This window comes from Enoplosus armatus, chromosome 6, assembly GCF_043641665.1.
Source record: "Enoplosus armatus isolate fEnoArm2 chromosome 6, fEnoArm2.hap1, whole genome shotgun sequence".
Lineage (NCBI taxonomy): Eukaryota > Metazoa > Chordata > Actinopteri > Centrarchiformes > Enoplosidae > Enoplosus > Enoplosus armatus.
Genome location: NC_092185.1, coordinates 11777699 through 11802000, shown reverse-complemented (window position 1 = coordinate 11802000; position 24302 = coordinate 11777699). Strand labels below are relative to the sequence as shown.

General features: G+C 40.0%; 2 protein-coding genes across 3 annotated transcripts; both read right to left on the bottom strand.

The window, feature by feature from the left end:
* Positions 1 to 453: 453 nt before the first annotated feature.
* On the bottom strand, positions 454 to 2036 carry c6h15orf61 (chromosome 6 C15orf61 homolog). 2 transcript variants are annotated; one of them, XM_070907952.1, is made up of 3 exons: positions 1948 to 2036; positions 1250 to 1524; positions 454 to 1139 (listed from the first exon to the last, which is right to left on the bottom strand). In XM_070907952.1, the coding sequence occupies exons 1-3, from the start codon at positions 2034 to 2036 to the stop codon at positions 1012 to 1014; spliced, it is 492 nt and encodes a 163-aa protein (XP_070764053.1). In that variant the 3' UTR covers positions 454 to 1011. The 2 variants fall into 2 exon arrangements, with proteins under 2 accessions (XP_070764053.1, XP_070764054.1); XM_070907953.1 differs by lacking the exon at positions 1948 to 2036 and having other exon boundaries at positions 1250 to 1637.
* Positions 2037 to 3551: 1515 nt separating this feature from the next.
* On the bottom strand, positions 3552 to 24006 carry iqch (IQ motif containing H). Its single transcript, XM_070907775.1, has 21 exons — positions 23956 to 24006; positions 23572 to 23694; positions 23362 to 23459; positions 23157 to 23232; positions 22749 to 22868; positions 20517 to 20619; positions 20117 to 20206; positions 19765 to 19958; positions 19100 to 19645; positions 17468 to 17534; positions 16479 to 16562; positions 16194 to 16375; positions 14972 to 15244; positions 14653 to 14841; positions 9960 to 10080; positions 9421 to 9707; positions 6329 to 6487; positions 4919 to 5041; positions 4366 to 4427; positions 3776 to 3884; positions 3552 to 3635 (listed from the first exon to the last, which is right to left on the bottom strand). Exons 1-21 carry the CDS (start codon positions 24004 to 24006, stop codon positions 3552 to 3554), a joined length of 3141 nt encoding a protein of 1046 aa, XP_070763876.1.
* Between the last annotated feature and the right edge of the window lie 296 nt (positions 24007 to 24302).

Sequence of the window (24302 nt, the reverse complement as noted above, 5' to 3'; positions counted from 1 at the left end):
AAATTATTCGTTCGGTTTCATTGTTGCTAAAAAAGAAGAGGCCAGGGCCAGAAAATTGAGGTCGCTGATAAATGCTATTAGTAGGAGATGCTGAGGGGTGAAGAAATCAATATGGCAGTTTGTCAACCTGCCTCTCAGAGGGAGCAGGACTCTGCAGCAGAGGTAAGTGTGCCCCGTCAGCAAAGCACATTACCAGAAATCAAAGGCCTGAGAAGGCCTGAAGGAAGGGATGTAGATGTTTCTGTACAAAGGCCACACTTTGGTAATTAAAACCTATTTTATCAGACCTGTCTTGTCACTGTTTTTTCTTTAACACTATTGACTATCTGCTGCATGGCAAGTGACCACTAATTTACCTTTAAACAAATGAGCCAAGGTTATTTAAATTCCTGTATTTGACACACAAAATGAAGCCAAAGACACAGTAGTATCAAATAAATGATGCAGCTTGGTATCACTGATGAATTATTAATCCTTAAGACTTAGGCACTGAAGGAAATGTACCATCAAATTTTCATGTTCATCTTGAGGAGCTGGCTGACCCTTAGGACCAACACATGTGGCATAAAAAAATGACAGCCAAATCATCTGTTGTGCTGTCAAACACTTTAATATTTGCTGCAAAAACATACTTTAACAATGTATTGACTTGGAAGACACATGCACTGTAAGTAGATACAACGTCCACAGACACTACTGTGAACACAACCAGGAAAAGGCTATCCTTTCCATTAAATCTTAATGGAAAGTTAGCTTTGCAAATAAACACTGTCAGTATTGTATGTCAGTGTAATAATATGCATAACTGACTCCTCCATTGCAACTTTTAAATCTTAAATAATTAAACACAAATGAACCTGTGCAGTCAGACAATAGGGGCACTAATGACACAAGATGGTTGTTTTGTCAACAGGTCCACCAGACCATCGCCTTGGGAACTGTTGTAAATACAGCAGCTTGGCAAACAAGAGTTTCTTGAAAACACATTCAAAATAGTGTTTTCTTAATGGTTTAGTACTGTGCGCCTTCGTCTTCTTTGTAGGCAAAATAGACGGTGACGGGTCCAGTACTTGTCGGCACTGTTTCTGCAGCTCCCACCACCATCCAGCAACCAATGCCATAGGCCAAACAAGGGATGCCTGCAATTAAAGGGCACAGTGGTTATGCGGCTTCTGCAGTGTTTAAATATATTGAATATAATAATTATCTGTAACTGATAAAAGGTATGGCATTAAATGTATTTACTGACCCAGATTAATAACTTTCAACATGGTGAAAAACTTGTCCTCAAAGTCCAGGTTCTGTGGAGGCGCTTTGGTACAGTGATATTTTATAAAGGGGAAGCAGCCTGTTCTCAGTATTTGGTAGTTGGATCCCTGGACTCTCCAGTTAAAGTTGGACAGTCCAAACTGGTCATTGTGGACGGAGCTGTAGCGGACACAGTATGAAGTCCACGGCGGGAGTTGACGCTGCAGCAGGTGGCAGGTCAACACCTCTGAGGCAGCTGGTCGCGGGCCTGTCCTGCCAAATGTGCTCGGAAACAGGGCGATCTTGAGAAAGATGCTGTGTACCTTCCTCAAAAACTCCTTCATGACTTATGCAAAAGAGCTCTGAATAGCTACAGATGAAATGTATCGCCATTTTAAATCAGCTTATGTAAAAACATAACATGTTGCAGCTACACGTCCTTCAAAGCACTGGAGACAAGAGGACGGTGCGGCACACAGGACATGAGCAACTACCGTCAGCTAATGTTAGCCAACAAGACCGTCCCTGTTTGTGAGCTAAACTAAAGTTATCCTGCGGAAGATACTCCGCTACACAGAGCTACATGTCCGTGTACACATGCTGAACACACACACACAATTTATCTAAACCAGTTAAGCTGTGAAAAGTGCAGCTCCCTGTACTGTGAGCTTACGTGCTGTGGTGCTTGCTCCTTATCTGGTACTCCTGCTAAAGTCATCCGGTTGGAAACGCACCGCTGAGCAGTTGTTCCTCTTCAACAGCATTACAGTAGCGACCAGTACCTGCATTTTATTTATACGCACTCACCTGTTCACCGGACGTTAGTCATGTGTCCTGTGTCAGCTCCAGACTCATGCCAGGCCACCCTATTAAACAACAAAGGTTAAAATCCAAACGAGCTTCTGTCGTTTATGATTTTAGAAAACATTCACAAGTCACTTCAATATCTGTGAATATAATTGAATAACATGTTGCTGTTATATTCCTCTTTTCCACGCTGTTCTTAGAGATTTCCTTCTGCTTTTTATTATTTGCCACATTCATCAAGATAAGCATGATTAACTTGGTTATCAGCTACCATAACCATAATAAAACCATAAATAACCCTTTTGCAACTTTCACCATCATTAACCCCAGTGGTAATAAGGGTGTTTGTTGGGCTCCTGACCACATGAGCACCACCAGCACATCCTCCTTTAAGTGCAAACTAGATCCACTCAAAATACGCTGCAACATGTTGATTCAAGCTTGTATGTATGCATACACACATATTATGAATTCAGATTAAAAGATATACACATTGTATATACTGTACGTATATATTGTATATAGAGACATCTGGGTGGTTTGTGTGGCTTATTAGTAATGAACTTTTCAAACCAATTGATGGAGATCTACACATTTAGTGAATGAGAGGAGAAGAAGTGAAATCCAGGCAAAGGTTCTGCTTTTAGCTTCCAAGCCAACTGAACTATGTCACCTCATCAGTTTCTGGATTAAATAAAAAACACATACGGTACATCTTGGCTGCAAATCTGTATATTCTTTATAAATTATTTATATTTATTAAAGCATGGAAGTCCGAAAACAATCACAATAATGAATAATTATGAACAGCCTAAAAAAACTGGCAAGTTACATATCCTTTTGTTAATTTTCAACAACAAAGTACTGTAATTCTGAAAACATGACATTATATTTCACTATATAGTGTATGATAAAAAAATACATATTGTCAACTTACAGAAGGAGTCAGTACCAATCACTTTGTCATCAACAGACCAAAGTAATGTGTGGCCACAGGTTTACAGAGGCCATGTATTATGGAAGATCTCACTAAACACTGAACAATGTACTCAATATACTCATAATCATCATGTTGTATTCACCTGGGCACAAAGTCAAGATACTGCAGTGCATACACACTACATATTCTTTTTATGTCACACTAAACACACAAAATAAAACTGCTTTATATAATGTGAATGCATGAATACTTAATACATGAAGTGGAATTACCTTAGTTTTGCATAGTTTACTGTATGTCTTTGTCTTATGTAAAGCTGTCATTGTCCAATATTTAATTATAGTCAAGCAGTTACAACAGATCACAAAACCATTTATTATAAAGGTTCATGACGGATTTTGACAATGTTTTTCAGGGATTTATTTGGCTGTTTGTGATCAACATTGATTCCTCTCCAGGGTTCACGTATTCACAGAGTAATATGACATTAAAGCTGGCAAAGACATGATGACTTAACTTGGCGAGAGTCAGGCAAGTTTATCAGTGAAGCAGCTGCCTAAGCGGCAGGTTTATCCTCCACCGTTTGCATCTTGTTCTGAACAGTCATCTGCAGTACATCTTCTATGTCCTTGATCAGCTCCTCCAAAACACAAAAGATACAAGAAGTGCAATTAAATTACTACCCATTCAGCAAGAGCATTGCAGCTGACCAGAGCTTCACTGAATACGCAAGTTTCATGATATAGATGAGGAGAGATCGTTAAGTCATTAACATGGTACCTTAAAATTGGTTTCTCCTTGCATTTTAGAGGACGATATTTCCTGATGAATGACTGACAGATTCCGAGCAAAGGTCACTAGAGCTCCCTGGAGATCTTCTGAGACTGTTCTATTAACGACACCCCAAACAAACGAGTTTACTAATATTCCCCATGTTGCCAGCTAAGAAACAATCACCTCCTGTTCATCTGATGGTGGTGGTTAAATGAAACTTTCAGCAGACAACATCTTCAGTCTTTAGGGGGATGAGCACAGCTTGATTTAACTGTTACAGCCCTGTGTACGCTAAAGGATTTGAGTGATAAATATGTTAAATAACCCTCTGCTTAACAACTTCTAGAGTTTGTAACAACATTTACAAAGCCGGAGGTGGCATCTTAATCCTCTAAAAGAATTGACTTTACACTCTGGAGTCTGGAGGACTCTTTCATCCACCTAATCCTCTGCTGTTTTTTCATGTGCTTGTCTATTCGAACAGAGAGAAGTAAAGCAAATAGGTAAATAAGCTCAGAATTATTTCTCCTGATAATGAACCCTTCATTTCATTAATACAGTATGTATATGCATTTGATGCAATAAGATATACTTACATCATTCCCATACTGCATCGCTTGCTGCTGTCGTAAAGAGCGAAAACACTGCCTTGCTTCCTCTGAAATTTAAGAGTCACAAACACACAGTCAAAGGAAGAGCTACATCATCACATAGTGTAGATGAAAAGAGTACTCCGCCAATTTAGCATTGCACTCCTATAACATTGTCAGACTCTTGAACACACAAGAAAGATGCAGTATAACCAGAGATATCATCAAAACATGGCGCCGACATTACCCACAATGCAACTCGACCGCCAACAGTTCAGTCGGAGATTTGAGTGTCTTATGCTAGTAGCGGCTAATGTAGCCTCAAGCAGCTAGCCTCAAGCAGAGACGAGGTCTGTAAGCACCACATCCCCACACTACCTCCACATTTTTTGACCTGACTCAAGTGACATCACTTGAGGCAATTCATCAGACTTCACGCAGCTCCCTCAAGAGACACAAAAGGCTTTATACATCTTATTTTCCTACATGCAATGGTACTCCCCAAGCCCTGTAAACAAGACGTAAGGATGATATAAACAAGTGAATTTTGAGTTTTTACCTTCATGTTAAATCCTATGCCATGAGCCTTGCACATCTTCAAGAACACATTATGGTATAACATGGAGAGGTTAGAGTGAAACATGTGGCTTCCAATAACTGCATAGCGATTAACCACAGGAGTCTGCAAAAAAACAAGAAAGAGACATAGAATGTAAGTGTATGATTGTTACCATTAGTCTTTCTATAAATCTAAAACAAGATAAAATCATTTTATGTTCTATTATATTTGGGGCTAAAGCATAATAGGTGGTGGTGTGTGTAAAATGGGTAGAGTAGAGATGGCTGAACCCCATACACATGTCCTTAGGGTCACTGTTGAGTTTGGGGAGTGTGTGTGATTAGTAAACATGATGAGTGTGGGGCACATGTGGTAAACTGTTGGGCCTTTCTTAATTAACTGCGGGGAGGAACAATTAATGTTTAGAAGACATGCCAAACACAAGATGAGCTTAATTGTACGATGCCAATCAAAGAAACTAGTTTTGGGACTGAAAATGTTTGCATTCAATTTGAGACAAAAGCACTGCCGAATGCACAAAAGGACTACTCAACGCACAATAAATACCACCATAATAGAGGGGTTCTGAGCATGTGAGTGTCGTAAGTAACACTAGAGAGGTTGATTACTTAAAAGTGGCAGGGCTCAAGAGGATAAATATGTTCCTGGCTCTCAGGCACCTTTGGGAGACAAAAAGAGCAGGCCTAAGCCCCTGCGAGCTCAGGAGATAGCCCATAACTTGCTGTGATGGCTGTGCATTTGCAGTTGTCAAACACAGGACCCTCACACAACAATAAAAGTGTCCAACAGGGATTTAATTGTGTTTGTAATATGCAGGCCCCTAATTATGGCCACCACTAAAGCCATTAACCACTGTGGTGGCTCAACTGCTGTACTGAAGCACCAGGCCACCAACTAAATGAATGTTTGATAAAATAATACAAGTCGCAGATTAACAAGCGTAAACTCAGGCATACTGCTAATAAAAGAACTCTATTGTTTAAGGCTTGGCACCAGGTTGATGAGGTGTTCAAGCATGCATACACATGCATAATGAAAACGGTATGAATTATTAATGTGTTGATTATTTAGGCTCATCTATCAAAATGATAATGAATTCAGCACCTAAACACCAATTGAGCTCAGTGCGTAATTACAGTATTTAGTTGTATTTAACAAAAATGAAGAGCAAAACATTGATCTATCTTCGTGATTACTGTAGTGGTATAATAATATCCTCTAAAGTCTCAGCTTGCTTTAGAGCTGGTGGTCTCTGGAGGACAAAAATGAACAATAACATTTTGGGAAAAAACGTATACAAATTCAAATATAGCACTCAAAATGTACCTTCTCATGTAAGAAAAAATAACATTATCAAAACTGTCATTATAAGCAAATATAAAAAGGTACTTTGGCTGCAATCTGGTGTCCACAGCATTTCTCTCTGATGGGCATTGGCACTTCTAAACAGCCTGCGCGGCATTTCAGCGTTCCTCCAGTCATCATCAGAAGCATCTGGGTCATGGCCAGCTGGTCACTGTATGTGAGGTCCAGATCAATAGCCCACACCTGCAAATACCACATCACGAACTCTGTGTCACAGCAGAGAAAAACAGACACTATGAACTTAATAACTCTAAAATAAATCACAAAATGGAACATCAAAGTATTTCACCCACCAATCCTTGTAAAGAGAAGGGTCAGTACCTTTTAATCCTTACAATGTTATCCATGTTGAGAGGCAGGGGACAGGAAAAACACGGTTAATGGTGTGTGCTCAACAGATTTAGGTAATTCAGTTTTGGAATGACACATGCACAAAGTAGATCCTTCCCTGCGTATCTGGATTCAGTCTGCCCTTGGCTAGTTTGTTTGGCTCAGGTCTGATGAGAAGCTAAGTTCAGATATGTATGGTAAATGGCATCATTATAAGTATATTAAGGGGTCATGTATGGTCATAGCCTTCTGCTTAAACAGGGTTAATTTTCCCAATAATAACCTAATAGCTATGCCCTCTCTTCAAAAGTGGCAAATAAATCACCAGTGAAGGAGTTGTTAATAACTAAGTGGCAGTCGGCTGCCTCCTTCTGCTGTTCCTATTTGTCAAAGTAAACGCTCCTGCCAGTGAATGCAAATCGCTGCCTGTCTGAACCCCGCAGTCTCCGTAACCTGAGCACTTCATCTCCACTAACACATGGACATCTGACCATATACAGGAATTCTCTTTTAGGCTACATTTTATTTTTTTTTATATTAAATTCAAATACATTGTGAAACATAAGTCATAGTCTAGGGCGGAAACTAACAATTTTTTTTGGGGGGGGGGGGGTAATAATAAATGATCGATCAATTATTATAATTGCTGCTGAATCGTTTTTTGTCAATTGAATAACAGCTCAAGTTCAGATCATCAAGTTCAAGGGCTATTATACAAAACATAATTCACAACACTTCCAATGAACCACAAGACGCAATACACAAAATAATGTATTAAAATATTATTGTGATAAATGTTTTTCTTTATGTTAGAATCATTTTAGGCAGCATGTGATTTGATTTATAAGCCAGTTATGCATTGAACTACAATGTCGTAGTTGGTTATTTGGAACAGTTTTCCAATGAACACATTTTTAATTGCAAGCTGTGTACATTCATGTTTAGTGACAGTTCAGTAGTACATACTGCACTCAACTGTCAGAGGTACGGTAGCTACCTCCGGATAGACACTAGTCTCTCTGCATCAGGTTGGTACCTGGGCCCAGAGTGATGGACACACTCCACTGTGCCATTCACCCGACTCACTAAAAATCATACTCCAATGTCTCATTGTCGCTCTTAACAAAGCCGTGGGAAATGTAAGCCTGGATTGTACCTGTTTTCTATTGCCTTGCATTTTCATTAAAAACCCTGATGCTGCAGCTGGGGCCCCTCCGTTCCACAATGTGAGGAAAGACTGCAAGGGCAAACATATGTGACCCACTTCTTCCCATCAAATAAAGTAGGCAGCTTTTAGCAACAGGTTTGAATCTAAATTGATGTTTAAATCCAGACAGGTTTGCCCATGTGGCTCTCCTCTGTCTGAGCTCTGTGTGTGGGGAGATGGTTAAGAATCTGTCTTTAATGTTCCTGCCTCTATTGAAGCACATGCTGTTTATAGTCTACTCTTAATTATGCTGTCAGTGAATACCATTCAATTTTGGGTCAACATTGAAACTGAAAATTAATTTTAGGGCTGTCATTATTTCTTTCTAATCAGTGAAAGAAAAGGGCAGCTTCTGTCCCTATGATGGATTTGAGAAATAGCACATTTTCTGATTTGAGTGTGACTAAAATGACAATTTAGTTCGACTATATGAAATCCTAAAGAGTAAGAACTACTGTGAGATAATTTTTTAACCTTAAAATGAAAACAATGTGGTCCAGTCCAGAGACTACTGACAATGTTTTTATTTATTTTAAGTTTTTTTTAAGGAGCCAAGAATACTAATGCACTAAAAAAAAAAAAAAAAAAACTCAGATTCACTTAAATACAGAGTTTTAAGATATAAATTGCATTGTCTGAACACTGCTTTGCTCACAGTGTGTTAACATGTAATCCATAAGATACTACCCTCTAGTGGCAAGCACGCCCTTAGCTAGTGTCTACTCCAAATCCATTTTTTTTATAATGAGAATCCATTATGAATGCAAACATAGATAAACAGAAAAGAATAACAAATACAAGAAATGTATTGAAATGTCCTGAATAAAAGGAAGATGTTATATACGCTATCTGATGGATTTTTGATGAAAAAATAAAACAGAACGCATTCAGTGTCCCTTTTCATACCCTTTTGTAAAACTGTAAAGTAGCTCTAGTGCTTTCTCCTCTGTTTTGCCAGTTGAGTATTTCATAGACCATATTATAAACAAAGCATTTCGTTTTACAGCTCTGGATCAATAAGCAGTCAATGTAGCCACATGTTAGGAGCAGAGGTTAAACCATCATAAACCAGTCCATTTCCAATATCATAAATCAAGAAGGTTTCAACAAAACTTAATCCTGACAAATGAGATGAGGCTCAGATGACGTCTCGCTATAATAACGAGACAAATTTCAGCAGACCACTGCAGGTAACCCAGCTAGGGGTTAAACACTGACAGGGCATCCCTGTGAAGCTGCCAAAATCACTTTAGAATGACCTATTGTCTGAAAGATAGGTCCCTCTGAATTTCTCAGCATTGTGAGGTTAAAGGGCAAGCCGTAAATGGTTGAATCAGTGTATCGACACAATAAGACCTGACAGTTTATTAGATGGCCTTGTGACACATTTGGTCCCTGTGCCCACTGTTTGCCTTGCCTGTTTACCAAACCACAGGGGAGCAGTAGAGAAGACACCTACCTGCCCATGTGGATCCCTGATCAAGCCTAAAAATTGATCTCTTTCACCAATATGGGTGAAATAGAAAGCATGTGCTGTAACAGCCCAGACCATAATTATTGTGGTAGCATGAGCTCTCACCTTCTGCTCCATGGTGTTGTTGTTCAGAAAGGTAGTCAGGTCCATGGAGACATAACCCACGATAAGGCGCTGTAGACAGGCCTGGCCCACACGCATGCAGATGGAGTGCAAGGTCTCTGGGTGAACAGAGGTCTGAGGAACAGTGGAGCCGATAGCTTCCAGTTGACAGGAGCCGTGAAGCTGGTCTCCGCAGGACAGCATGGTCACCTCACCCCCGGGCTCCAGTAGCAGATCTACTGTCAGACAGGTGACACTGTCTGAAGGGGGGTAGGCCTCCACCACACCGCCTGGACACACAGTGAGAGCAGAGGAATGGCGCTACAGTACAGACCACAAAAAGTTATCAATGATACAGAATCTGAAACTCTCGTAGCAGCTGTTTAACAACCAACATGAGTTACATGAAAATTATTTAATTTGTCAGTTCACATAGGCAACACCTGGGAACTAGGATGGACATAGGAAATGACAGTTAGCATGTTTCATGTGGCTGTATTTGCAGGTGAATAGCATTCAGTGCCTGACAATAGGTATCTGACCTTGCCTGAGGAAGGTCTTCAGGAAGCAGGCCCAGTTGGGATAGCAGGAGGTTTTAGCAGGCCGGGCGTAACGGGCCAGCCACTCTGGGATCTCATCTAAATATCTGAGCAGTACAGACTCCTGCACAAAGAAAGTTAAGGCGCATACATTAGGGATTTACTGACAATGAGTCATGTCAATAATAAGTCCTGGCTACTTTATTTTGTCCCATTATCAAAGCTTTCTGGGTGTCGACTACATTACTGGAAATGCCCTTGTGTTATCCGGATGACTCCAGTGACTGCTTGTTATCCTTGAGACCTTTGGTGGCTGCTTCAATTTCTGTGCGAGGGTCTGATGGATACTGCGAGAGGGTCCGTCTGTGAGTGACAGCCTATTATCAGAAGGCCTCAGGAGTCTAATGGCTTTAACTCACAGCCACACAGACAGCACCTGCCCTCAATAACAACTCTTTCCACTGGGCAGCTGATGAATGCCTAAGCTTACCCCATCTATCTGGGGATCAATCAGGGCTTGACTGGGATCAATATCACTCTTGTTTCTGTAACTAGGAAATGCCATAATGGCTTCACCACTTAATTATGCTGTTAATTTCTAACTTTTGTTTTAGGTGTCTCTTAAACAGTTCTGCAACTCAAGTACACTGTTTCCTCTGACGATGTATATAGTTAAAAATAAAATAAAACATAAAGTAACAACATTGACGTTTTATACCATACATATTGCATTATTATACTACAACTGAATGCTTATGTTGACGGTATGATGAGTCCAAGTGCAGAGTCTTTTAAATACAGGGATCTGTATGTAATAATGTCTGTGTATGGCCATTAGACAGGAATTTAATTTGGTCCTACACAATAAAATATTTGAAACCTGTCTGAAATATGAATAAACTCTGAATGGAAATAATGTCTTTGTTCTTTCATCGTTCTATCTAGAGCGTTACTTTGTTTTGACTACATGCTGTTTGGCTTCACTGGAGACAGGACTGGAGATTATGCTGTTGATATTCCAGTCATGTAACAGCCATCATCATATTCAAGTACTGTAAGAGGCGAGGTCAAATGCTACACAGTGATTCCCCCTATACAAACCATAAAGCACACAATGGTGCGGCAAAAAGTGTAAGGGAACGGTTGTCATTTTCAACGGAAGAGCAAGCTCACCCCAGGACTTTGCCTATGCAGTTCACAGACACAGCAGGACAGAAAGAAAAGAAAGAGAGGTATTTTGCAATAAATTATTTGGACTTAAACTGCGTACAGTACCCTGTGATAGGATTCAGGATTTGCTTGGTGTCCACATAAAGCCAAGCAATCTGGTCATAAATAAAATAGATGTTGCCCTGCCTCTTTGATTGCCATTTCAACTCTCCATTGCAATGTGAAACAACTGAGAAGCTGCAGTGAGTCTTGGGAATAGAAGGATATAATCTGACTAGTCATACATCTGGTATGAATATTCATTTTGTGTCCCACCCAAGCTTCAACCTCCATCTGCTACAGCCCAAAAATAATTTCATGTGTAATATCAAATGAAACATTAAAATGTTCCCTTGTTCTCACATTATTCTCACCCCTGGTTGAATTTAATATCTAAGGACAAGGGCAGCAACATTTTCTCTGCTTAATGACTCCACAAAAAGCACTTAGAGTATGACCTTCAGTGAAATGAAAGAAAACACAAAACAAACACTTACCAAACGTGACCTGTAGGAAATGTTTTAACGTCTTATTAAGGTAATTCATGTTAATTATGTTAAGGCAGAACATTATATATTTAAACTCCTCCATGCAATCACAGACTGCACAATATTTAGACAGAAAACATCTGTATAAAACGTCCCTGTACCTCTTCAGTGGTAGTGATTATCAAATGACCCATTTCGTTGACAAACTTAACCTAAATAAGGTGTTGCTCAAGATCTGTTTGTACACAGCGGGACAAAAGGAAATACTCCATCTGTTGACGCTATTAGGTGCAATTTTTACCCTCTTGTGCCTAATGATCCATATGCAAGCTGTGTGAGCGCTTAAGTGTGTGTGTGTGGCCCCCTTCAGGCATTGCATGGGTGCAGATCTACATGTCTTTAACCTCTCTCTGTGTAAATGCTAAAAGATGCCTGGGGGCTTTCTGCAGGCTGAAACATTGTGCTGGAGGCTGCGGGCCTCACAATATTCAGAGAAACACACTATCTCCTAGACCTCTGTGGAGGAGATCCCCCCTCCTTCTTGTTGTACCCTTTTAGGCTTTCTTTTGCATAGCCAGAAGGGATCTGATTGTTGGTATTATTCGGAAAGACCACATGGCATTCTTGTGAGTCAGGCGTCTTCATGCTGAGCCCTTCAGAACAAGCAATAATTAAAAAAATATGCACACAGTCTGTGTAGACTAAGGCCAAGTATGTTCTCTAATCCCCTCTCTACTTTCACAGTGATTATAAAGGGTAGGAGACATTCCACTGAACTGTAAAACGTATTTGTGTAATATACACTTATTTTTTGGCAAACAATGATCCTGGTGAAGAACTGTTAAATTATTAATATTTAAGATGCTTCATTTGATAATTTGTGTGTCATTAATAATTAATTGAATTGCTTCTATTTTCATAGCTTAATATAGCTTTAAACATCTATCGCTTAAATGCTTGCAAATATTCAGCGTTGTGATCCTATTAACTAAGTGTCATTGCTGTTGCAATTAGGTCTACTACTTTTCAGCAAAGTGCTACATTAATGAGTGTTATATCTCAAAATATACCGCCATGTTTAAACATCCATCTACAGTTTCTGCTGTGAAGAGACGATAGCGAGGAGATACACTGATATAAATTATTCATATGTTTCTGTCTAATCAACAGCATTGTTCTGTAATCTTTCAGCATATAAAGCCAAATTGCTGTCTTCAATATACACAAGTACAACAGCAGAAGGACGATGTAAAACATTTAAGGGGCTAATACATTTTAGGGGAAAACAATGTCATAACAAAAAAAATCACGCAATGAGGAACACAGGATGTGGGCTTTGCTTTGATTAAAAGAGCAAGGTGTAGAATAAAGGCCAGTTAAAGTGTTGTGTCCATATGGCCCAGAAGCCCCGAGGCTGTCAGCCTACACTGGGGGCCTCGGCACTCTTCCCTCTCCATGGGACCCCAGCTGGTGAAACAAACCCCATTTACTTCCCTGTGCTGCCTCAGCCACCATTATGGACCTTGGCTGTGGCTCAGCCACTCTCTGCCATAATTAACAGCACCAATGCCACAACAATTACAGCCCCGCACCACACATACTCTATGAATCAAAGCACGAGCTAATAGGAACAAAACAGAGTGAGCCATAAGAAGCCTGAGATGACTGCTGTTCTTTCGAATGGAATAAAAAGTAAAATCGTTGTGCTCCAAGCCCACAATCATTAGCCTGTAATTAGTTTACACAAAGCTCCCAGTTAAATGGCAAAATACGGTAATTAACACATGACAGAAAATCAAAGGCTACTTTGTAAGCATATGAGAAATAAGAGCCAGGGGCTCAGAAGCTGTGTACAGATTGCATCTGTACTAAATGAATGGTTTACCAATGATTAAGTACATTTTATTTGTTTTGAATAGGTCTGAGATTAAATGTATTTTTTGAGGAGAAAGCGAATCTTGATATTTAGTAAAATAATTACAATCTCACACTTGTACACACTATTTGTACTAAAATATTCTCTTTAGAAATGGCTCTGATCCAGAGACAGAAAGCTCAGTGCTGTAATGGTAGAGCAGCAGATAAAAGCATCAACATCAGCTGCAATTAGGGATTAAAGTGTTTAGCGTCATTTGTGCTTCAACATACTTTCAAGACATTTGTAATAGAAATCAAATCAGCTGTAAATCTGCGTGACGTTAATCTGCACAGTAGTTTTACAAAAATAAATATACACGTACAGAGAAAGAAATGCTCTGTTGACCAGAGTGTCTGTACGGTGATTTAATTGTGACTGCCAGGTGAGTTAGGGCATTACTACCACTGGACAGGCTTTTGTTCTTCCCACCACACCGACACTAGTTGTTGGGTGTGCCTCAGAGAATGGATAATGGCTGTGTGTATAAACAGATATTTTATGTATTGATTTAATGTTCTGTGGCTCTGGGGACGATGCTCAAAATACTGTCCTACAGGGACCGAGCATTGTGACTGTTACTGTTAAGACACCCTACTCTGGGCTAAATGACGGCATCTCTCTGACCCCACTGTGACCTATGCTGTTGTTTATTAACTGACAGAAGTGAATCTAACCCTTTTTTGAGCTGTCTCGTCTCAACAAGGAGCAAAATCCCCATTTTAATATCAGCTGTTACTGTAATGTGATCTGTTAAGTATCTAGTTGTTACCATGTTAACTTTAAATGGCCGATTCCTCATTGGCATGAGTGTAATAATAATAGCAATAAACTTTATTTGTATTGCACTTCTCCAAAACCAGTGCTTTGGAGGGAGACATAAAAACAGACATAATAGTAAAAAACATCAATTTAGAAAGAAGTAATAAGGGAAATAAATAAAAAAATAAAAGCACAAACCTAAAATTCAGGCAAATTCAATAAAACACTGCATAAAAGTAAGTGCATAAAATGTGCTTTAAGAAGTGGTCCTATAGTTTATGACAGGGGGGGAATGACGTAATCCTCTAATTCACATCTTTACCTGAATCCATTTTGTGTTCCATAGCTCAGGACCATAACGATGGTATTCCTGCAGGGCCCAGTTATAGCAGCTGAGATGGCACATATCACAGTATGCTGTACCACGGCCACCGTGCTCAGAGTCCATCTTGAAGAGCCAGCGCTGCACATCAATGTTTTGAGTCATGAGCTCTGCCAGTGTTTCATGAAGCTACACCAAGAGAGAGACGTGAATTACCAACTAAATAATATAATAAATTACAAGTTAAATGTTCCGTGTTATCAGGCACCGATAAAGAGCCTCATGCTGTCTATGTATGCATTTGTTTTTGACTTCTGACCTGGTTTAGCGAGTAGATGTCTCCTTGACCAGGGGGTACATCAACCTCTGCCCCAGAGAAGACCCTCCTCCCTCCAGACTTGGTGCTGTAGAGCTGTGCAATGGCCGGTTCTGGAGCCAGGATTGGCACTCCCAGCTCATCAGCCACCGCCAGGTCATCCACATGGGCCACTCCACTCACAATGTAGGTCTGCTTCCCCTGGATCAGGTTCTTGATGCGCTTCAGGGTGCGTGGACTGTACTTTAGCAGCGTGGACAGGCACATGTTATGGGTCTGGAAGAGAGGAGGGGGAAAAAGATTACTGTTAGAGCGAAGAGTTTTAAGTGTGTCTTCCAAGGGTTGTTTCTTGACCTGATTTATCACTGTGTACACACAGCAGATCTATTATTGTAATAGCCAGCAGGGTTTTGACCTCTCCTGTATTCCAGCAGGTTGAATTGATAAAAGCTGCCTGTGGGGGGCCTCCCCTATCCTTCACATCTTTAATGTGTGCTAGCAATGAGCTCCTTGGGAATATAACTAATTACTTCACATCTGTATTTATTTGATCCACATGGAATTATCCCTTCTGTCACTGGCAGAATGCGCTGCCAGCCATGGGTAGCAGTGATTCATCTCAGCAACACGTCTGGCACAGTTTAACAACAAAACAGCAGGAAAATCAATAGAAAGAAATGAAGAAGAACATGTCATGTTGCACATTCAATCTAGTGCAAAAGGATGTAAAAAGATGGATAGAATGGCTGGATGTAAAAAGACATATAACAACACCTTGATTTTATTGTATTGAGGTAATCAAAACAATTCAGATTTTTTGAAAATGCAGCAGTTAGATGGAATGAACATTTAATTAAACCAACTAATATGGAATTTTAATTATTTACTGAACCCCAGCGAGAGACCATTAAATGTATTTTAATTATAACTTAATATAGCTCTGGTGTGTTTACTTCGAAATAACACAGATGTTTAATTTCAAAAGTAGTAAAAGGGAATGAAAAATATTAAACAGACGGAGAGCAGCTCTCACAAGACAACTGTAGAGTAGAAATCTCCTCTAGTACCCTCTAGAGGATAATTCACAAACTACAGATGCTTGTAGCATCTCTACAGTACTATACAATTGACTTCTCTACAATATGTTCTAAGATCCTGCTGCATTTTAGAGTTTTTTCTTTAAAGTTTACATTTGTGCACAAAATGTGAATGTGATTGACCTTACCGGGAAATAATCTACAGCCTCAGGTGTGAGGATGATAAATTGTCTGGCGCAGGACGGGTCCTGAGTGGTCCTGGCATCAGCCCCGTCTGCGGCTCCATCACACTTCAGGAGGCTGGTGTAATAGTGCAAGATGTCGTCCCCCAGATGCCGCGGACATACGTAGATCACCTCCACATTTTTATCTAAAGACATACAAAGAGAACTTCACAAATTGCATGTTCACAATAAAGCGTACAGAGAAGATTAGTGTGTGTATATGGCGGTGAGGCTGTGAAAAGCTCCTACCTCTAATATCGCACAGTCGGCTTATTTGGATGTTCTGTAGAATGTCAAATCCCCTCAAGTTCAGTCGCTGTCTGTGGGAGTATCCTGTCAGAACAAGGTCACAAAAAGACTTTCAGAGAGATTCATATCTACTCTCATTGGCTTTATTCAAAATCTGTAGCACTGCACTGCCTCAGATGTGCACGCTATTAGACTTGGGGGTGGGGTAGTTAAGTCTAATCACACAGTAGTGCAATCTGATTAATTTAGCTTAATAACTAGCAGGTGCAGTGTCTGTCGTGTGCTGGGAGTCCTGTTGCACCATGTCCAGCCACCACTGAGCTACATCCAGTGGTACCTCCAGGATTTTACTCAATGTCTGTCTGGATTTCTGCCTGAGAGAGAATCCTCAACTGAATCAAGGTAATTAAATGATTGGATTCATGCTAATTAACAACAATGGGGTTCAACTTTCTAATTATCCTTGCTCACACAGCACTCTCTGTAGCCACCCCAAGTGCAAATAAAGCATTCCATCTGCTAGTAATTAGGCTTAATAATTTTAGACAATCGCTCAATGATTTACAATGCACATCTGATTACAGTTAAATGTGAGTGCCATCGTGAAATTAGAACAAGAACGGATCATAGCTTGCACTCTACGTGTAGTGCAAAAACACAGCAGCTTCTTCCTCTTTTGTGTTTTTTTTGCAAAGCAATAAAATAAGACCTTTGTGCCTCTCGCAAATATTCAACATAATGGCTTTTCATTTGCTTAATCTGCAAATTAAATGGCGATTGAGACTAAATTGTTCAGTTCCCTGGCATGGGGACTGTCATCATCCTGTGAGTGCTTTCCTGCAGAGAGTCATTTGAACGAGACAGAGTGCCTCCACTGGGGCCAGAGACTGGGGCAGCAGAGTGGTGAGACAGGGGATGACTGCTGCTAGATCAGATGTGTGTGTGTGTGTGTGTGTGTGTGTGTGTGTGCAGCAGGCAGAGAAAGCTACCTAATGAAGGGATGTGGATAATGGTCCTCTTGGAGGACTGGATGTGTTTCCAGTTGGCTGCCAGATGCTGGGGATGGAGAAAAGGAGTGATCAGAGAGGGGACTGCTTGAGTGTACACACACACACACACACACACACACACACACACACACACACACACACACACACACACACAAATCATCACATCACTGCATAGCTAAAACACATCAAGCCAATCTCTCTCTGGGCAACAGAAGCAAACCAAGCATAAAATACCACCTTAATTAAATTAAGCGTTTACTTTAGAAACATCTTCTCACAATTAATTCAATCAGCAAGGTACATGATGCTGCTGCCAGGGGAAGATTAGCAGGCTTAATTAACAGGGTATGAATGTTTAAAGAGTGAGAACATACATTTAGTGCATGTATACACACACACACACACAGCGGTGTTAAAACTAAATGAACTTGTAGGCACTAATTAATATTGTGTCAGCGCTCCAAAAAGATGTTCAACCCAGATGACAGCACAGACATGACATCTACGCTGAATGGGAGAAAATGTACAGAGCATTATGCATCTAGGAAGATTGTGCTGTCATATTGCTCCCTTGACGAGCTAAATAGAAGCACGTTTTACGGTTCTGCTATGGTAAAAAAAGCAAAGAAATATTTGGAGGTATTGAGCATAAAAGTTGGGACACCTTGGAAAAAGTAGTAATGGAGTTGGAATTGGTCTTCTCAGCTTAACAAGGTACAAACCCACAGTAAATCTAAAATGTAGAATTGAATTATCCAGACAATATTTAAGTAAGGTTTTATTGCGTTAAATTAAATCAGTTTTGGCATGGTTTATATTTTATAAATACCCCACTCCAACCAATAGCTCCACGTGTCCTATTCTGCTACAAACCTTACATTATCTCACTGCATTCACAATCATTTCAGCTGCAAAACAAGATGTTTCCCTTTACATTTGTTTTCATTTTAAAAACTAATATCACCACAACATCAAATTTAAATATTGTAATACATTACAGCATGTCATTATATATTTAGCTATTGTTACGTGTACTGTAATTGACCATTGGAATGGATTGGGTACCTTTTTTCATTCATAATCACTGTTTCTCCATTTGTCTTCTTTTGCTTTCAATGTGGCTACAGTTTTATTTTGTATCTGTATATATTTTGTATCTTTATATCTGTCTCACTCTCTCTTTCTGCTGTTCCTCTCTGTTCATCTAACTCTTCTGATCTTTTATGTTCATCTTGCCTCTCTCTATTGTTCTGCTCTGTTCATCTGTCTCACTGCTCCCCTCTGCTGTTCTGTGTTTCTGTTTGTCTCAAACCAGAAGTACTAAAGCAGCAGATTTTAGTTAAAGTTACATGCCATGATTAATGACCCTGCATTCTTATTGACATGGCATTGCCCCATTTCTGTCCTTACTTTTACGATCATTGACTCAAAGTAGTAGAGATTCTGATTTGTATTAATTCAATATAGAAGTCAAATAAAAGTATGACTCAAATTTTTCGAAATTGGGAAAAAAGAGAAACAAAGGCATGCTTTGAAAGGTGAGAGAGCAGTATTAACTAAGAGAGAGGGAGAAAGAGAGAGAAAACAGATGTTGGATATAAGCAACCTCACCTGGGCTCTGCTGCGGAAATTCTCCAGTTGTTTGAAACGCCGGGCCTGCAGGGCCTTCCTGACACGACGCATCTGAGTGTGCATCAACCATGAGATGGCGATGGTCCCTGCCGCCCACTTGCGTCGGCTGAGGCGCAGGTAGGCTGTCCGGGCTAAGTAGCGCCTCCAGCAGGACTGGATGTGGATGGCAGCCGCCTCAATGCCTCCTTCTCCCTTGTAGCGCTGACCTGGGCGTAAGACCAGACCCAATACCTCCTCCCAGTTTTCAAGCACTGAAAGGAGGTTTATCACTGGAGGAGTCTTTCTCCAACCATTATCCCAACCATAGCCAAACTCCACAAGCTGTTCCCCGCTCACTTTGGCTACAGGCACAGCAAAGTCCCTGAGCAGCTTTTCCAGGGCCTCCAGAGCATCTACCACACTGCTCCAACACAAGCTAAAGCTCTGCTTGAAGTGACAGAAATCTGTCGCCATTGGGTTGACCCGTCCCTTTATGATGGTAAAGGCGTACTTGCTAATGTTTACAGGAACTTGCACAGGTAGATTCTACAGAACACAGGGACACCAGTGAGAGTCAACCAACCTAGACTTTAATAATACAGTTTAAGGAATTAAAATATTGTCTTAAATATTTAATCTATTCAAAACTATTACAGTATTCTTACCTGCGGGTTTTCAGGACCGTTGGTGCCTTGCATAATACCCCTGTGATCCATGCTCTTGGAGGTTGTGGAGGGAGGCGGTGTCTTGGTGGTCCAGAGGGGTGTGCATTCTCTGCCAGATCTTTCACAGGTGGATCCAGGTTCAGTTTCCCATTTCAGCTGCTTGTGACACCCCGACTTTGAGCCTATCAGAGTCACAATCAAAGTCACAAACAGACAGGACTCAACCGCACTCTATCAGTGATTAATAAATGGCAACCAGTCATCACTGTCAAATCAAGAGACAGCTGTCACTACTACAACTATAGAATCCGGTAAAATGTCTTGTCTTCTGTATAGTCTTTGGAGAAGCACTGACCTATCTTAGAAGAATATGAATCCTCTCTGGGGTGAAGAGAAGCGGCCTTGTGCTGGATCGACATACAAAGCAAACTTGTATCTGGCAATGAGGAAAGTAAGAAAAATTCAAAACATTGTGCTTGTCTTTGTTCATAAAAAAATCTGACAAGTCAACATTAAAAAAATAAGAAAATAAGAACAGGGAAAACAGAATGCAAAGTTAATATAAAATATCTAATTTAATATAACAATGTAAATTGCAGCTAGTAGTTTGCCACTGAATATAAAGTAGTGGTCTGATCAAAGTGCCACAAACATCGAACAAACACCAACCGACACACACAACCACTGAGCATTTGTCTGAAATAAAACGGCAGTGAGGTGTTGGTGATGAAGGTGGTGAAATGTCTGTTTACCTGTCCCCATGTCTTCTTCAGGCATTGCCAGGCTATGACGGCCCTTTGGTTCAATGGCCTGAAGACTCACCAAAGGGCCAGTGATTATTCTGTGATGTTTTGCCTGAACAGAACATGTTCATGTTATAAGATTAGTGTTTGTACGTCCGCTATTAATAAAATCAAAGCAATTCTACCAGATACTGGTCCGGTCCTAAAGAGCTATTGCCCACAGTAAAATAAACTCAGCCCTAGCTTCATCAAACTAAATGCAACATTTTAATGGCCTAGTTTAATTTAAATAGATTCAAACATCTCAGAAAACAGAAAGTTTGTGCTGCAGATCCTCCAGACTTGTCACCTAATGTCCTCTCCTTCATTCTCCTCAGACCACTGAGCTCTCTGACAGACCACAGGAAGCAACCAGGTGCTACGAGAAATCTCCCCTCAAAGGCACACATCTGTTTCAGATAGGGCTGGGAAAAGGTGGCACCTTTTGTAAAATTGCTAAAATGCAAAAGCTCATTCCCTGGCATGGGTATGGAGTGGAGAAGAGCTGGCCTGAGTTGCAGGAGGAGGCAGCAGGCAGAAAGCCAGTGGTTAGCAGTTGGGGAAGCTACGGCTGTCTTATTGGCATGCTGGACCAGGTACCCACTTCTGTCCTGAGACAGCTGTAAACCAGTAGCCCATAGCACAGCAATCAGGCGCCTGTTTCTTTAGAAGAATGCTGATGTGCTGCAATCTGCTGCTTTCCGCTTTCTGCAGCCAGCACTTCCATCTCTCCTATATCAGAGTGACAGTCTTGGCCGCTGTTTCTCATGTCAGGTATAGATTCCCAAAAATGTATTGGAAAAGAAAGTGTGTAAAATATATCTAAAACTAATGCCGACCTTTGCAAAGATTAATTTGTTTGCTGTGACAAGTGCTGGCTGTCATCACTAAGCCAAGTGACCTTTATGTCACTGTCTCTCTGAGCATGAGACTTGAAGCCTCTATTAATGCAGACCAGTACCATCACTCTTCACTCCAGCATAAAGTGTCTATTCTGGGGATTAAGGGAGTAAGTATCAGGAGAAGAAAAAATGATATCCAATTCATCTTAGTTATATCAGAAACTCTTGTAATGCTTCCTAATCACATATTTCCTGAGGCATGTGCTGTATGTTGCAATTAATATCAACAAAGAGTCAGGACTCAATTTCTCACTGCACGAACCAAATAACTGGAGGACATGATATTATTCTGATTATAGTTAATCATTAGAGTTGATTATAGTCTTTTCCAGCAGTAAGACTGAAGTGTGATGAGACAATCTGCTCCATAACTAAGAAAGCCAAAATACCAGATGTAGCCTGATTTGTGCAACAAATGAAAAGTTCACATTCTCCTGGGTGTTTTTTACAAAGCCACAATTGAATTAACTGTCATTCCCTCAATGATTCTCATGTTGACTACTCAATCTGACAACAGATTGCAGTGCTTGATTATGAGAGAAGAAAGCAACTATCACCTCAATCCCATAAAGTAGCATTTTCATAGTGTTCATAGTGTTTACTTTAACCCACCTGGAGTATCAAAGACTGACATGAAAATCACATAAGTATACTTTTAACATTATTTGTAGCATCAATATATTTAACAATATGTATCATGATACTGATGGCCCAAAAAACATACTGTATTTTGAGAGTACTTAAAGATCCCCCCAGACATGTTTTAACATGCATATACATTTCTGTACTAAATTATCTAGTAAAAAATTCTGAAATGACATCTACTTCTTCTCTTTCATTAAAAATCTATAAATATAAGTTGAACTGCTGGACAACAGGTGTTTCCTGCTTCACTGTGAAGTCCATTCTCAGTGTATGTGTGCTAGAGGCTTCAAGTTTCCACATGATACTTTTGCAAGTTGATTATTGGACCAGTATTGTCTATTTAGGATGCCACAAATCATGCTTGTAGGCCCATCCTTGAAAATTTGATTTTCAATGAGCACATAGACTCTTTCCACTTTCAGCAGATGAATGTGAAAACATCCCTCTAGTGTCAAACTCTGCTCATACATCATTCTGTACAGTGAAGCTCAAACATCCAACTGTAGGAACAAGGAGAAAAACTTATTTTTCAGTGTGGGGGGGGGGGACTTTAATCAAGCCTCTCGGTAAAGTGCAGTTTATATGCAAAACATGCATGGCAGAAAAATCTACAGCTAAAGTTAAATTTATCTACATTCATAGTCAGATTACTTACTGTATTTGTGCTCCTCTTGTGGACATCAGGGAGTGATATCCCAAATTTCTGGTGGATAATTGCTCTGTTGTTTGGATGAGTGGGATTACACAGCAAACGCATGGTTAACGCCGACTTGTGCTGAAGGAGACAGAGGAAAACTTTCAAAAACTTTAATTATAATAAGATGTACTGTAGAAATAGTAATAGCAATATCAAATATTTAAATTATCACATATTTCTGCTATGCAGAAAGGTATTGTGTGTCCCATGTGCTGCTCTATTTCACCTTATCTACTATTTTTAATCTTGCCTGTTTTAATGTAATACAATAGAATAGTTGAGTTTTTTAACTTACCTGCCTACAGTATACATTACTAAGTAACTAAAAAGAATTGTATTTATTTCTGAACATGAATAATAATGTACCTTTTCCCCGGGTGAAACCCCTGGAAGGTCTTCCCTTTGTGGACGCACATCTGGGATACTCTCCAGAGCAGGTTTCCTGTGTAATATCAACCACCTGAACTCATGCAAGTCTAAACATATTTCTTCAAAGTGAGATGGTGAAGGAAAGTGTCCCCAATGCAGACAATTATTTAGTGACAACACATGTAAGCTTATCTGTACTTACCATTTGGGGATCTGCACTGTCTTTTTGTCTGGTTCTTCTATGTTTGGAAGAACCAGTAGCTGCTTACTCACTGTTTTCAGATAATTCTCTGCATGTTTCTATTTACAATAAAAGAACACCAAAGATGTTTACTTGTAATTCAGCTACCTTGGTCTGATGTAAATTAAATATCATTGTTATCAGTGCTTATTCTGCATGAAGCATCCTCACCCTTATGCTACTCTCGGTCTTGCGAATGGCATTGTCCAAGGCTCGGATGTCCAGTGTTTTCCCCCTGTCATTGATAGTGATTTTCTCAAGACTACGTTTGAGTTGTCTCAAATCATCTTGAACCTGTAATATACAGTCCTGTTATGTACATACTGTGGATATCTGGCCTATAACCAGCCATCAATTTTATCCGAAGAGAAATAGAAATGCTAACAGTTTATTAAATATTTAGTTAAGCAATTGGCTGACGTTCATTTGAGAAAAGACAGATTAACTAGCTAGCGTTAAGTAACTTATTATCTTGCAAAGTGAGTTAATGTCAGATAATTAATTAGTTGTTAGCTAGCTAGCGTTAAGCTAAGGTAGCTAGCTAAACAACATTACCTGATATAAAACTGCTCCCAATTTATCCTCGCTTTTAAGCGTGTCAGACATTTTTTTAGTATTTGGTTTAATAATATGACTCAAACATGTGCAACGATATCATAATGAAGACTTGTAATAGCTAACGTTAACTACTGTTACCAAACTAAGTAGCTAGCCAGTCATCAATAATAATTCTTCAAACAGTATTCGTAACCATGACAACGAGAAGCCAACTTTTTGAGAGTTACTTTCCCCCGAGTTGTAACTGTCAGGCAGCCCCCACCCTCTGCCTGCGTACAAACCATCAGCAATTCCAATTGGCAGATAAAACTGTCCAACCATGGGCTCACTTTAATCTTACCTTA

Coding starts and splice junctions, on each gene's coding strand:
- c6h15orf61 (XM_070907952.1), bottom strand. CDS start 2,036: ATGCAGGTACTGGTCGCTACTGTAATGCTGTTGAAGAGGAACAACTGC. Junction 1,525..1,947: donor GATGACTTTAGCAGGAGTAC/CAGATAAGGAGC, acceptor GAGCACATTTGG/CAGGACAGGCCCGCGACCAG. Junction 1,140..1,249: donor GTTGAAAGTTATTAATCTGG/GTCAGTAAATAC, acceptor CTTTAATTGCAG/GCATCCCTTGTTTGGCCTAT.
- iqch (XM_070907775.1), bottom strand. CDS start 24,006: ATGTCTGACACGCTTAAAAGCGAGGATAAATTGGGAGCAGTTTTATAT. Junction 10,081..14,652: donor GGAACACAAAATGGATTCAG/GTAAAGATGTGA, acceptor TTCTTTGTGCAG/GAGTCTGTACTGCTCAGATA. Junction 5,042..6,328: donor GACACCAGATTGCAGCCAAA/GTACCTTTTTAT, acceptor GTTTTTTTGCAG/ACTCCTGTGGTTAATCGCTA.